This window comes from Molothrus ater, chromosome 2 (genome assembly GCF_012460135.2).
Source record: "Molothrus ater isolate BHLD 08-10-18 breed brown headed cowbird chromosome 2, BPBGC_Mater_1.1, whole genome shotgun sequence".
NCBI classification, from domain to species: domain Eukaryota; kingdom Metazoa; phylum Chordata; class Aves; order Passeriformes; family Icteridae; genus Molothrus; species Molothrus ater.
Window position 1 is genome coordinate 96,462,194 of NC_050479.2, and position 15,997 is coordinate 96,478,190.

Here is a 15,997-nt window from a genome sequence, read left to right on the forward strand (position 1 = left end):
TCTGAATAGTGCCATGCCTCATACCGAAAAAAATGTTTTGAGTGAACTTGCCTTTTAAACAAAAAGTGCTTTTTATAGGCTGCTTTCTGTGTTTCATTTCACCTGAAAATTTAAACTAGACCTGTCTTTTGCTACCTACACACTAACAGATGGCTGCAAGGAAATTTAAATTTCGTCCAGATTTTACAATAACTTCCATTAGTTTAACTGAACTTTCAGGCTACTGGAAAGCCAATACAAAAGATCTCTTGAATTTCTGAACGTGTTATTTATTACTGCTTACCAACCAAAACTTCCAGCTGCATTCTTTTGAAGGGCATCTGGTTGCACACCCTGTCTGCTGGTTGCACACCCTGTCTGAACTCATCTTTCTGCTAAAATCAAGTATAAAACATGTCCCATAGGCAACTTAAAATGTGACCACAGGCAACACTGAAAGCTGAAGGATCAGTGAGGGGTACACAAGCACAAAGAAAAGTGCAGACAAGGAAGTTCAGGGAGGTTCAAACTCAAACTGGATGTGCACTGTGTCCCCACAGAGTGGAGACGTGGGAGCACCATTCTCCTTTTCAGACACAAGCTTGATAAGCAGAGCCAAAAAACAGCAGCCAGGTTCCTCACACGGCAGGCAGAAATTGAGGATAGAAAGCTCAGAATAAAACAATGCAAGCTGTAAAATGTGAATTGAATGGGAACTGTGGACATGCTAAAAACATGCAGTTTTTCTAAGCAAAAAATGCAGAAGACTTACAGATATTTCTGGAAAGCTTAAGAAAAGAAGAGAGACTAGCTAGAGCAATTCCACAAGTGACAGGTCTAAATTATGAGGTAGAGGATAAAATTTTAAAAGGAAACAATGCTGGCTGAAATCCCTGGAAAAACTTCCTGACCTTGAGGTATTATTGGCCGTGGCAGATCCCCTGTGGAGAAGGGAATTGCATGCTTGAAGAGGCCAGCAAAAAGCCTGTTGGAGGGAACCAGCACTTCCTGCCTTGAGTGATGCAATTTCATCTTGCAGGCCCTTTCCATTTCTGCACTTAAAATCTTATACTGCTATCTTATTTTGCAAATATGTGCCTATCTGTTTCTTGTGTAGCTGAGAACAATTAAGTATGTGACTGTATATCAAAACTAATTAATTTCTGAGACTTAATTACAGAGGGAATAGTCTTCAGTACTTAAATTGTCAGTCAGCAAAAAAAACAATATAATGACTTTAAAATTACATACTCGATGGATGTCTTATACTATGTATTCTATATGATATTAGATAAAAACTGCACCCTTTTTCATTTTGCTCCTTTGCTGAGAAAATAATTTCTTTTTTTTTCCCTCCAAATTATATAAAGGAGGGAACAGTTCAATTAATACTGTACTTTTAAACAACAGGTAGCCCAAGTACAAGCCCTATATGGGGTGTTTTTATTAATAAAAGTATCTTCACAGTAGGTCAGGTCTTTCTATTTTGGCTTACTATCTTTTGGTTGTCAATCATACCTTGGAAAACAATACTGTGAAAGGGAAATGACAGTGAAAAAATAATTTTTTCTTCCTTATTTATGAAGCAAATTTACTTACAGGCAGTATTTCATCAAATAAGCTCCATTAATATTAACCATATAAAAATATTTTGAAAATCAAGGGTAACAGAGAACACAGCAGGCTACAATAACTGAATTACCTTTGTCTTTTCACCAATAACATTTCTCTCCAGTTCAGCTATTTTCCTGTTTAGATGATCCAATATTTCCTTTTCTTTCAGCAGCTCTGTTGTTTCAGATTTCTGTTCCCCATCCAAAAGGGCACATTCCATATCCAACTAGGAACACAAAACATCTTTCAGAAGCAGTCCAGATTCAGAAGAAATCTCAATACACATTATTTTTAGGGGGAGGGGAATGAGTTGGTTCACAAGAGAGAAATATTTTTTAAAAAGGAGAGGATAAAAAAAACCCCACAAGATTTTCTGCCACGAAAGTTAAAAAGAGGTCACAAATTTGAGAAAAAGTAAAATTGCACATAAAATAGTGCAAAATAAAGTCCAAACCAACTTTAGCTTGAAGATTCTTTTTTCCAAAATTTTTTGTTTTCTAACTCTTCTCTGTGCTATCTCCTGTTATGATGCTGTCTCTGTGCCGAGGCTCCGTAGGAAACCCTTCTGGAACAGCTGTTTCTTTCCCAGGCAGAACCCAAATGCCTGGCCAGCTTAGTTTGCAACTGTGAGATTCCAGAACTCAACAAGGTGCCAACCTACCCTTGCCACTGTAAAGCCAAGGAAGATTGAAAGGAAGTTGTCTCACTTCCTTTTTCTTTAAACAGTCACAGGAGATACCACCATAAAACTCCCAAGTGACCCAAGGTATTTGGATTAACTGAGTGGCCATTAAACAAGTGAGATTGTTCCAATTCCACTTCAGAGTGTAATGGTTACAGCTGAGAAAAGCTAATCCAAGCATTATAAGCATCCCCCAGCTAGAGAAAAAATACCCTTTATAGCAGGAGATTGGCAAGTTTGTGATTCTGGTGAAAAAGCACAGAATATGAAGACTACACACATCCACGAGTTCCCTCATGTTGTACTTGCTGAACCCATCAGACTTCTGCTATGGAAGCACATGTAACAGCCAAGACATTGAAAACCAAAACCATATTTTCATACCTCTCTTGAGGATTCATCCATCTGGTCATTTAAATCTTTGATCTTCTGCTCAAGTTCTTCCAAGTTATTCAGTATTACTATGCGTTCCTCCTCCAGCTGACCAAGCTCCTGCCTTCTCTGGTCTTCACTGGTGCATTCTGATATCTGCAGTTGCACATCACAAGAGGTTCATTAGAAAAAGAGGCAAATGCTGCCTTTTCTGCCCCCTTCCATATAGTTTTCACTTTAGACAAGTATGGCACTGTTGGTTTTGAACCCATTACATATTTCCTATCTACTATATTGCTATTTCTATATTTAGGAGGCGTACAACAGAAACAAACATGATACTTTACTTCCAGGCATTGGAAGTAAATACTACACTTAGCAGTAAATACTATTCATTCTAAAGGAATTACTAAAACTTAACCTTTGAGAATCCCTTACATGCTGTGCTATTTAGGTTGTGAAACCCCAATTTTTTCCTTATAAAAATAACACAGACAGATGAAGACACTTTTTAGGTACATTTCAGCTGTTCATTTAATACAGGCCAGGAGGTAGGATAGGACATTTTTGTAACCAGCCATGAAGATGGGTGGCTTCTGTAAAATAAGGACAAAAGTTGGTCCTATCTCCCCAGGTAGCACTAAGGAAGTAGCACCCTTAATGCTCCACTTTTCATTGATATTTCCTTACTAGATGCCTGTGTCAAGAATTAAACAAGATTTAGGAAGAAAATACATGGGATCTTACACCATCCAATACTAGATCAAACAGTACTGAGTTTGAAATGCATTCTTCATGTTCACCTGACCCCAGGGGCTTGCAATCCACTTTCTCTGTGAAGGCTGTTTGTTCATTATACCCAACCAGGATTAGAGTTGGGCTGCCTGTAGGCCTTCGCAGTCACCTCTGGGCCACACAGTCTTGCTCAAGAGAGGCTCAGTTCAGCTAATGAATGGCTACTGTGAGAGTAGGCATTTTATCCTGAACAAATCTGAACTCAGTATTTAAAGACAAGCTGCACTTCATTAATGCAGTTGCTTGCTGGTGCTTTTCTCAGGGCTTAACAGAACTCCCTTTACAATGAATGAATGAACACTATTCCTTGATTTAGCAATAGTAGTCCTAGCAGCAAAGCCTCTTTTTGTCCTGTCTCCTGTTTGGATAATGCTGACATAACATCTTTGATTTCAACTTCCTAATAAGGATTTTAAATAGGATCTCTGACTTGCATGAAGAAAGCAACAAACGGGAAAGAAATAAAAGACCACAACAACTTGTAAGTGAAATGTGTTACCATCTTTTCAATGTGGAAAGAGCAAGTCAACCCATAATAGCATGTTCCTGTTCAACACAATTTCACACCAGAAGATTTGGCAGACAGATTTCCACAGAGATCACCCTTTGGAAATGAAAATGTGTTACTGTCACACCTCTCTCATCTTCTACACACACACTACTGACTCTCAAGCTGTGAGTGTAGCAGGGGTTAAATACAATTCACCTGACGCATATAACCATGCTTAAGATCATACAGTGTGTAAATAACAGTAAATAGAAGAGACAAAGTATTTTGAAGGTGTGAACTTGTTAAACAGAAACCTGCTTTTATGGCTTTGCTTGGTCTCATTTCACTCCTGACTCCAGCTCTTCAGTCCAGTTATTTAACACACTGCCTGCCACTGGGATTTGCTACACTGCTGCTCTGGCACAGCCGGGAGGAGGCTGCTGCTGCACTAGCACGGAAATAGTTAGGAATGCTGTTAGCTCCTTTATTAAAGGACAACTTCCTTTTGGTAATGAAACAGCAGTGAGAAGCACACAGGAAAGGAGGTGCAGCTTATTAAAGGCAGCAGTTGGGTTGGAGGGGCAGAAGGCTTGCTGCCACTGCATCATTCCCAAGAGACAACAGCTGATCTGGCAAGAGGCTCAGGTCCAACCCCAGGAAAGAGACAGGAAGTAAATTTGGCTCAGGCAACTCCTCTTCATCTCCCATGTGAGTGTGAGAAAACATACTCCTCTTACAAGAGCCTCAGGTTGGGAAAAACCAGCAGAGTGTCTCTTCCCTCCTTCATCTCAGCAGGATGATAAGCAGGGTTCTGGAAACATTTATTTAAGTAGCTATAATTGTTCAAGCAAATCTTTCTCCCTTGGAAGGTCTTAAAACTCTTCCTGAACAGTACATCCCACTATAAAAACAAACCAACTTCCAGTACCATTAGCTTCCACAGGATATGGAATAATAATTTGCTGGCTGCTACATTTTGCTGGCTATATCTTCTATATTTGATGGCTTATAAAGCTGTATGAGTTCTGAGATTAATTCCCATACCTAAGCCAGCCTAATTGTGGCCCATGCCAGGACACATAACTCCTAGAGGAGGATTTCAAGTCTGGATTACACTGTTTCCTCCTACAGAGCATTACCTTTGGTGTGATGCTTAGGTAGGATGACTCAGTGGCATCCTTCAGGAAGCTGTGAGCAGCGAAAGGTGGAGGCTTGGTCCTCTCACTGAAGTGCTCCTCAGCCCTCAGCCCCCGCAAGGGCAGGTAAGCAGCAGTGCCACGGCTGTGGCTGCTCAGCTCCGAGAAATCAGAGTCACTTGCAGATGATTTCAAGTGGCTTCTGAACCTCATTTCCAGATTCATCTGTGAGTCTTCAAACACGGAATCCTCATCAGAGAGTTGAAGTTTTTCGAGTTCTTTGTTAATTTTCTGAACATCAGCAACTGTAGTGGCTGCAGCAGGATCACTGTCAGATTTGGAATATTCTGCACACAGATTGCGGATGGTCTCGAGTCGCTGTCGTTCCTGGTTCAGAAAAAGATAATAGCACTGATTGTCACTTGTGAGCTAAAGTAAAGATGAAGTCAAAAATCGTTTGCCTGTATTTTTTGTTTTGTTTGGGTTAGGGTTTTGTTTGTTTGTTGCTTTGGGTCTTTTTTTTTTGTTTGTTTGTTTTTGTTTTAGAATGAAGGATTAAAGTCCATCTACCACTTCTAGATAATAAACTGTAATAAATAAATTACAGTGCAAGATGAAGAATCAAAATTAATGTGAAAGAAGATTTTAAGAATATTAAAACTTTCTACATTGGAAAGATAAATTAATGTCAGGACATCTTATTTAACTAGCCATTAATTTCTGTGAAATGTGCTTTTAAATTTTTTATTGAGGTGTCTGTGTCTACACACCATATGTACACACGTCCAGTGATCTCACTACGTAAATCACTAATTGTTCCATTTCACACATATGCTATATTCCTACCAAACTGCAAAATATTGCACAGATTTTCCATGAACTCATGCATTCCTGACTTATTTAGATTTTCCATTTTGTTAACTGTGATTCCTCCTTTTGAGAGAATTAGTCCACATTTTGAAAAACACAGTTTTAGGAGCATTAACAGAAAAAAGAGGCATCATATCTAAAATACAGCATCTGTCAAATGAACAGAAGTGGATGAAATCTTTATTTACCAGTATACTCAAATTCACTATGGATTCATACCAACATCTCAAACTTGAGATTCAGAGTAGCTGTGCCATTTTGACTAGATATGCTTCAGGTTTTGATAAACATTTAATTTCTGAAGGATTTCTAGATCTTTATGACACCTTTTATCAACTGTTAGCAAGTTATATTTGTTTTATCTTACTGTATGCATAGCTTCTGGTAACTTCTATTTCAGATGGATTTTTTTATACCTTTTCATTTTTAAGAGATAAAACATTTATGTAATTTCATGTTACTTTTGTTAAAGAAAAAAAGAAAAGAAAAATTGCTTACCATAAGTCTATTGAAAATTTTGCTGGAAAAAAGACCACTGTGAGAGTTCCATGCTTGGCATTAGTATCTGCACTAATGATCTAATTTCTGATTTCTAAGAAATCCTTCTACAGTAGTATTTAAAAAGAAAGCCAAAAAACCAACGTAGTTAGCCTCCCTCCCCAGGAACCACCACAGACAGACTTGATTTCCCAGCTCTACCTGGCACTACATTTGCAAGGAGAATTTATACAGCAGCTACTTCTGCCAGCCGAAACACTTTCTATGCCTAACAGCAAGTGATAACAAGGATCAAGCAAAACAGGGCAGGCAATGCACTGCCTCAGCTTTCCCTGCAGCAAGCCACTGCGTTGTATGAAAATGCAACACTGGTTACATGCACCCCGAGTTTTATAGCCCTACTGAGAGATTACCTGGCTGTATGCACCACACATGCACATCACCTGCAGTTCAGACCTCTGAGCTGGAGAACCTGTCTGAACCCACCCCTTTCCAAGCACTACCCAAACAAGAGAGCACTTTTGCCTTTGGGAGGCTTATTCCCAGATTCCCACTGCAGCTTTCCTCACAATCCTCCTGTATCAAGATAAGACGCTGAAATAACGGAGTGCAGGGCAGCAACTGAAAACTGTTTTCCATTAAATAGGTCCTCTGCTATTCCATGAATAGCAGATTCTCAGACATCCTTCAACCCCAAATGGTCGACATAATTACAACTCTCCAAAGCCTTCTTCCTACCAGGCAACTACTGCCAGACACTGTAAGCCTCTTCCCTTATCCTTCCAACACCACTATCCTCCCTCTTACTAAGAGTTTGGCCAGGCAACCCAATTCCTAAAGCCCTGTGCAAGTGCTGGCTGGGACAGTCAGTAATTATGCAGCTCTCCCCGTTGTGACGGCATTGGGCCTGTCGTAATGATTATAGATGGGAAACATGGACATTAGGATATGAGGGAGGTCCCACCCCTCCGGCAAAAACAGGCTGTATCGGGTTACCCCACGCCAAGCTTCCATCCCTTGGGCAATAATAGGAAACAGCAAATTTCAAAGCAGGCCACTGCTCATTCCAGCCTAAGTGCTCAGGTGAAGGGTTCTGGCAGCAAACCAGCCATTTGCCAGTAGTCAGGAAAACAGGGATTCTTCCCCCCGCGCCCCACCTCCCCCCCCCCCCCCCAAGTCTCAGTTGCTCAGAAGAAGCTTAAAAATTGCAGGAAAACCAGTCTTCAAAAAATTCCTGATGAGCTTTCAGACGCATTACAGAAATACTGATATTTCTCACTTCTATTTTGACATGTGCTGAGAGGCTTATGGACAGGAAGCTCTGTGGTTATTTAATACACCCTATTCTCATAATTTCATCTCAGCCAGCTCGTTCCAGTTCCAGCACACCTGCATGTAACTGTTTCCAGAATTAATTTCTCAGTGAAGAAGCAAACTAGGAAAGCACCCTTGCAATGAAGAACACCGAATGAGTAGGACATGGAAAATCCAGTCAATAATTTTGCAAGAGATACCACACAAGTTATTTGTGACACTGAACACAGCAGAGGGAAAAAAACAGGTACGTCAAGAGCAGGAAATGGATTTAAAATTGGCTCTGGTGGGAGGGGGGAATGTTGAATCAAGCCTTGTAAGCTGGTCAGTGTGTTTCCCTATAAAATGTCTTTTCTAACTGATTTAAACATCTCTGTTTATTTTCTTTTAACATTTAAACATTTCCGTGTAATTCTCTTGCCCACTACAAAAAGGGGTAACAAGTCTTGCGCAGTTTCTGCCTGAGCAGCTTCACTATTCCTGGCTTTGAGAAAGGTACATATCACCTATGGTTGGCTGCAAATTTAAGTGCTGAAGGACAAGGGTGGGATAAGGCGCTAATAACCTTCTTCTGCTGTTGATTATCAATGACATTAAGAGACATCCCTGGTAGCCTGTAAAAAAAATTCCAAAATAGCAGAGATAAATATCCCACTTTTTTAACAGCAACCATGTGGTGATTCCTAGATTTGTTCATCTGCTACATATCACAATTTATGAATTTTACAAATGTGTAGAAGTGCTTGATATCTGGATATCAAGGCAAGCCTCAGTTAATCAGCTGTGGTAAAGAGGAAGCTTTTCAGGCAAGTGCCACTAGGAACTAGATAACCTGAAATTTCATTAAAAATACATATGTAGTCTATCCCTTGTGACAAAGACTAACATGAAGTATGGCTAGTCCATGGAGCCAGGTTCCCTTTGCCTGAAGAAGCTGTTGCACTTTTCAGCTGCCAAAGAAAAATGTTCCTACGGTTGCTCAGACAAACCATCACTTTCTCAGCAAAAGCTGGGAACAGCAGCTAGTAAAAACGGATGGTGGGGAGAGAGGCAGAAAGACTGGAGAAGACAGGTGCAGAAAACCCCCACACTTTCTTTCTCACATGTAAATTCACTACCGCATGAAGGAGAGGCTGGAGAAAGCTTTCTCTTTCTGTGCTACATTTCTGAGGAGCTTATTTCAATTATAAACTTGAACTGGGACAGACAACAATTTGCAAGTGTTCTTTCCCTTCCCTCCAGTTTGCACCATTTTCTTACTCCAGACTAGTTTGTTTTCTCATTGCCAGTCCTTGTTTTCCTATAGCTAGTGCTTCAGTTCCAAAGTTACCAGCAATAGCACAGCTTTCAGAAGCAGCACCTGTATTTCATGTCCCACTCTCAGAGGCAGCTGTGACAGCAGAGACACCTGCACAGAGAAGCAGTATGGAGAGGCCCAGGTCACAGCACAGGAGCAGGTGTGCCTCCTTTCCTTCCCAGATCAGGCACAGGAGAAACAGACTGGTAAAAGCAGGAGAGAGCAGTGGCACAGAGCAGAGACAGCCTGCAGGGAAGAGCTGAGCAGATGACTTTCCAAGAATTAGCTCTTGTACCCAAGGCATGTGTTCTGCTCCTGAGGGAATGCCACTGGCTGCCAAAATAACAGCACTGTTCATCCCTTTTGTCACTATAGTACCTATGCAGATGCTCCTTTTCAAACCACACTGAGGGCAGGAGCCTGAAGACCAGAGTTATAGAGCAGTACTTACGTTCTGTAAATGAGAACAGGTCTCCTGTAATTGATTTCTTCCTGGACCTGAGTGTTAATTTACATAATAGATATAGCTGCAAAAATTAAGCATATGTAATCCAGATTTTGGCTTATTAAAGACCCCACAGAAATGTTTTCCAACACAATTGAAACTGAATGTTGCTGGAAAGTTATGGAGTCATCAACATTAGTTATATTCTGCAGGGGGTTTTATCCTATTATACAGCACTTATTCAATTACAAAACTAAATTATATTTAGTTGTTCTGTAAAACTATAGAGACTGTCAAATACTAGTGGTGGGAAAAATTACCTTGAAGCTACCCTTTGTCTACTTGGCTCGGGCTTCTTTAAGAGCTAATCACTTACAGTTTTACATACAGCTTGAGTACTTTATGCTTAAAGGATCTGTAGAAAGACATAGTGCAAATACAGATTTATAAAACATGTATATGAGGTTTTCCACAAACCATATGAAGATTTACATAAGCTCCATTAACCATGATTTCAAAGCAGTACCATCTTAAAAACCCCAAAATAGTTTCATTTCATTTTCCTTTGCATAAGCACATCTTACTAAATTGCAAGGCATCAATGCAAACCAGGCATAGTGATATTCTCTATTATTCCCTACTTCTGAATACACTAATGAAATTCAGTGCTCTTCTGACTGTGACGAAGTGGACTATGGAATAAGCCTCTTGAATTTTATTACTGCTCATTCAAGCACTGATAACTTCAAACCTCTCCCAGTACAAATCCTGGGTCTACTAAAACTTCATTAACAATGTTTATGTATGTTCACAGATCCCTACAGACAGCTGGGCAATGGAAGGCAACATGAACCTACTGCACATCTAATTTTTAGGTACCTACCACCACCTAGAGGAAATACATTGTACTGCCTAAAAAGCAGTACTGAAAAGTTTAGTGCTATTTAAACAAGTAGCTATTAAAGAAAACAGATGACCCTTAATATCTACTAAACTATGTTGCCTGTGCAGTTCCACTCCCAACCCCCCTCTCAGCTGAAGAAAAAGAGCCCCTTTTAGTTCCATGAGCTACAACTGGGCTTTCATCTCAGGGGAAAAAAAAGAGTGAGATTTATAATAATAATAATAATAATAATAATAATAATAATAATAATAATAATAATAATAATAATAACAATGCTAACTGAATCACATGGAACATTATTAGATCACAGCAGTAACTTTCTCCCTTGTTTATAAGGCTCCTGGGCTAGTGTCAGCAATAGCTACTCCAACTTCTACTTGTGTACAGCTCGTCATAAACATCCCATGGTGGGATGCAATGTCCGGTCAGCTGGGCTGGAGAGGAAGCAGAAGCAGGTTGTGACCCCGCTGCCTGTGCCAGGAGCAGCTGTGGCTGCCCCACCTGGTCCCACAGCCCATCAGCCCCCAGCACCAGCACCAGGAGGATGGCAGGACTCAGAATGCCAGCTCCCCCTGCTCTTCAAGCCACAAAGGAACAGGCTGGCAAAGCAGAAGAGGCACCAGTCTTCAGCTAATTTATGTGAATCCAGCCACAGACAGCAGATCTAAAGAATCAGATATGGAAAAACACCAAATCCTACACAACTACTTATGTGTCTTTTGTATTTGGTGCACAGAAACAAATTAAAACTTGGACTTTTAAACAATTAAAGAAAAACCCAACCTGCATATTTTTACTATTTGTACTTTTTCTTTTTTTTTTAATCTCTGGTTATTTATTTGGGTAATGATGGCAGATAATTTGTTTTCATATGCAGGCTGCAGCAGCAGCTCTAAATGCAAACTACCAGAAGAGCCTCTGACATTTAAAAGCAAACTAAACACAAAGAAACATTAAACAAGTGAAAGTAAACAGAAGAGTTCAAGGGCAGATACTAGGTCAAATTGCAACGAGTGCAGGGATTTTACTACCAAAAAAAAAAACAAGAAGTGAATATCAGCTATCAATTAGAACACTTTCAAGCCACTCTGTGCCAGCAGAATAGCTACAGGGGCAGTGCTGTTGCAAAGAAAGACACTCTCCACTTCTTATCTGGGCCACAGGGCAGTCTAGTCCTCTAAAAAAGGGTGTTATTTTTTCTGATGGACTTATTTGAGTATTCCTACACTATTGTTCTCCCTACTGTGCTTCAAAAACCCAGTAGGGAAAATCCTAACACTTGTGCACAGAGAGACTACATTTCCCCTGCCATTTATCTACCAGCTACTCAGCCTGGGCTTTTATACAGTACTGAAAGCTCAGAGCACAGAGTTTTGATATCCATGAGTACTTGTTTAGTTGGGGTTTTTTATTCATACCTTCCCTAACCCCATAGAAAAAGAGAGACCTGAGCAGACATGGATCCTTTGCCCATGTCAGGATACAACGGCAAACAAAATTGTTCTTTGGAAGCTCTGGCTAGATATATCAAGACCCTGCTTGGACAGATCCTTGACTATCCTTGGACAGGGATCCATACAGAAGGACGAAGTAAAATAACACCAGAACAGGACAGACTCTAATATACAAAGAACTGATGTGTGGATTTTTTAATATATATCTTTCTGCTTCTCAGAGATCTACAAATCTGCTTATGGCATTTTTCAGACTCTCAAACCAGTGGAAGGAGGCACTGTCCTGATATTTCACTCATCTATCAGATAGCTCTAATAAATGGAGAATGGAGCAGATATGGGATCTTGAGTATAAGATGACCTCAAGCAGGAGGAAAATCATTCATGTTCAAATATGCAACACACAAAACATCATCTTGTTTTCAAAAGCTTTGGAAAAATAGTAAGCAAATTCTCTTTTTGAAGAATTGGGACTTGAAGGAAGTCTTGGTGAGCAAGAGGAAATACTGAGGGGTGGGAATGTAGCCACTTCATCCAAATATAAAACCAGAATGATTATCAGCATCACTGAATACTGAAACAACCCAGTATCTTTCATCCCTCAATGCAAATAATAATTAAAACCAAAAAAAGGGCTGTTCTCTTTGAAATACAAATATGTTGCTTTTATGACTGATTAACTCAGGTTTTACAGCATGACTGCCTGAAAAACCTTCTGATAAGAAGCAAAGAAGCAATCACCACTGCACACACAACACACCAGGATGGGAGAAGATTACTGAAAGGAGCAGAGGAATGGCAGCACAAAGGCAGCAAGAAGAGGGAGAAACATGTTTCCCAAAACCTTTGTCCTAAGCCACCCAGCCATTTCACTCACAGCCAGTCCTTCTCGCCTTGGGGAGCCCAGTCCCTGCTCCTGAGAAGCTGCAGCTTCAAGGGGAGCCAGCAGAGGTTTTGGGGAGCAAAGCAGAGATGGGGTGCACTTGCCCTGACACTCATGGAGTGGGGAGGGGGCAGTGCCTGCCTGCCTCTCACACCTGAGCCTCAACACTACAGCCTTTGAGCAGGCAAAGACATTTTCACATCTTGCAAACAACAGTGGTTATCTTATAAACTACAGTGATCAGTGGAATGGGGAGGAAAAGGCAGACTTCTATCTGCGTAACAGGCTCCTCACCAGCTTGCATCAAGGACATAGGTGAGATGGGGAAAGGGGAGACATCTCACTGGGTTACAGTTCTTTAGCCTAAACCTGCTCACTCGTGTGGTTCAAGTTGGGAACTGTGGCCCTGCATAGGCACCAGGTCATTGCTAGTGGTCATTGACAGGCATCCCCTTCTCCCAGATTCCCACTACCCCTGCATCCATCTTCCCCATAGCTTTTCACTCCACCCTGCCCAGAAAGTGACTTTTCCTGCAGGCTTGCTGTCTGTATGCAAACTAGACAGGTTCAAGAGAATCCTATTGCCATTTTGCTCAAATTCATAAGATGTGAATTAAGGCACACAAATGTAAAATTAGTGTCTCAAATTTAAGACTCAGGAATACCAACTGGCCCATCTAAGGACCTCTGTTTCTATGTGGATGATAAAATATGAAGACATGTTAATAGGGTCAGAGAGTCCCAAAGCCACTTTGAAAACCCTTTGGAGGAACTGTTATGTGTTCTTGTAGAGACAGTTTCAATACAAAACTGTTTCAAACACCTCTGTAGGTTCTGAAGACCTTTTTATTTTAGTAAACATAAATTACATTTTACTATCTAGATAATCCCAAGCTGAGGCAGTATGCACTGCTTTACACTGACTGAGACAAACAGAGAAACTGCTCCCCTCTGCTACTCTCCATCTTGGGAGGGGGAGAAGCAAGGAGGCCTCTATTTTAATGAACATGTTCAGAAAGAAAAAATGAAAACTAAGCAGAAAAAACACTGCTGATGGCTGTTTAGCCCACATCAATGTACACCTGACTCTGCAGCACACAAGGCTGAGCAGAATCTCTTCTTCTTTGCTCACTTATCACAAAACAGTGCCATCATGTAAAACAAAAAGTCCTGCAGGATCCCTGCAATGTAATTTTTGGGTTTTATGTACACAGACATTTTAACACAGCCTGCAGGATAACTGAACACAATTTACATGGGTTCCAGCATTCTTTCCAGGGTAGCTGACTGGTACTGTCTATCCAAGCAGCATGCTTTGTAAGTGTCAGCTTCATGGACTGTGATAATAAACAAGGTATCTGGAGCAGGCTGCATTTGAATTTCAAAACAGAGCAGCTTATTCTTTGCTGTACCTTCCTGATGGCTAGACTTGGGATGGGTGTTTTGCAAATGCTAAATATCACAGATAATTAAGAGGAAGAGAAAAAATTACCAGCCGTTCCATTTCCTGCTCCCGAAGTCGCTCTTCTCTCTGCCTCCTGTGATAGTCCATGAGGTCTTCCCTTCCTGAAATTGAGCTAATGCTGTTCTTCCGCTCTCGCATGGATGTTTGCAGAGAATTTGGTGTCTGTCTGTAACTTTCCAGATCTGGGTCATCAAGTTCCATGGAACTGGTGGAAAGGTTTCTTCGGACAGAGAATGACCTGTCAAAATCCACTGGGGAGAAAGAACTACTGGGACTTGTTTCTGAGAGTCCAAGTCTGTCAAAATCATCAGGGAGATATGGGGAAGAAGGTGCTAAAAGCATTTTTTTAGCAATACGAGGGCTTGCAGGAACACTGAGAGTTGAATTGACATAAGGATTACTCCTGGAGACAGAGTTTACATGTGGTGAAACCCCTGAGCTGCAAGAAGAAAAATTCAGGTAATTATCAGCACCGAAAGCATTCTGAGGTAGATCTTTTTCTCCAAGTTTTTTCCTTTTACTATTACCCAGAGAGCTTTTGGGGGGCAAACTTAATGGCACCAGCTGGTTTTCTGTTGATTTATAAAGTCTGGGTAGGGAACGACTGTACATTCCCATATGACTTAGAGATCCACCAGAGTATTTCCTTGGCCGTGAACCCAGAGTTTCCATTAGCTCATCCTTGTACTTCACTGGTTTTATGTGAAGGGCCAGACTGTTTTCAGCATTCATCCTCCTGCCATGCTTTGGGCTGGAAGGCATGCTGGCTGCCCCAGAATTGCTACAAGGTGAAAGCGTCAGCTCGTTTCCCGAGCTTCCATTCCACATAGTCAGAAGAGAGCCTGAGATCTTCTTGGATTCCAGCATTCCTGGGAAGTAGATGTTGTCATAAGATTTATTTCTCTGACTGTACTTTGAGTAGTGAAACTTTTCCATGTGTCCAAGGGATTTTTCATTTTCTCTGCTGGCATAAATGTCAAAATCTGTCCTTCCAGAACTATACCCGCTGAGGGATGGAGACATGCCTGATATGGAACTCAAATGCTTTGCAGAGATGCTTTTATCTGGAAGATATGGGCTTTCACAGGGGAACTGCTTGCCTCCTTGAATTTTGTTAATAGAGTGCATATTTTTAACACTGGTGGAAGGATTAGGTTTAATTGGCATAGGTTGTGAAAGGGTTAAATAAGAGCCAGCATAGTCCCCATTTGTTTTAAATTTAAGAGTTGATGAATATTTCTTTGTGTTGAGGTTTTCCATAATATCTTGGAAACTATTTTCAAGGGAATTTGCCACAGAACCCTTTCCCAAACTAGCATTTTGTAATTCCATCTGGTTCTGTGAGTGGCTATAGTCTGCCATAATCTTGCTGGAATCTGTAAAGAAGACCAAACGAGAAAAAAAATTTAGCAAGTAAATAGCCTCTTGCATGTGCACGCCTGCAAAATAATGTGAACACTTTTTGCAATAATTACTGTGCTTGTAGTAAATGTGTCTCAGATCACTAAGCAAAGGAGGAGATGCACAATTTTCCCATCTGTTTCTGCAAAAGATGTGAGACTGAAAAAGAAGGGGTAGAGGCACAAAACCATACCAAAATCAGCAACACAATTGGAGAGAGGCTAGACTCTTTCTTTGCTGTCCAATCCTTTGCAGGAGCCTGTGGCTCAGCCTTTATATTCCTGAGCCTCTTGAGATATCCATGAAGTAAGGAAGAATTATTGCCCCGATGTTTTACAGCTGAGGAATGGAGGCACAGGGAGAATATACAACGCAGACAGCAGAGTAAAGAACCCAAC

The 15,997-nt window shown here is 40.8% G+C and overlaps 1 protein-coding gene across 7 annotated transcripts in view; it reads right to left on the minus strand.

Annotated features, from left to right (window-relative positions):
- Nucleotides 1-15,997, minus strand: part of PHLDB2 (pleckstrin homology like domain family B member 2) — a 63,136-nt gene that overhangs the window by 35,227 nt on the left and 11,912 nt on the right. For all 7 annotated transcript variants that reach the window (XM_036381845.2, XM_054518621.1, XM_054518622.1 and 4 more), the window contains exons 3-6: nucleotides 14,226-15,574; nucleotides 5,072-5,455; nucleotides 2,660-2,803; nucleotides 1,682-1,819 (exon numbers count right to left, since the gene is read on the minus strand). In XM_036381845.2, the coding sequence (XP_036237738.1) occupies nucleotides 1,682-1,819; nucleotides 2,660-2,803; nucleotides 5,072-5,455; nucleotides 14,226-15,574 (2,015 nt within the window). The remainder of the gene's footprint in view (nucleotides 1-1,681; nucleotides 1,820-2,659; nucleotides 2,804-5,071; nucleotides 5,456-14,225; nucleotides 15,575-15,997) is intronic.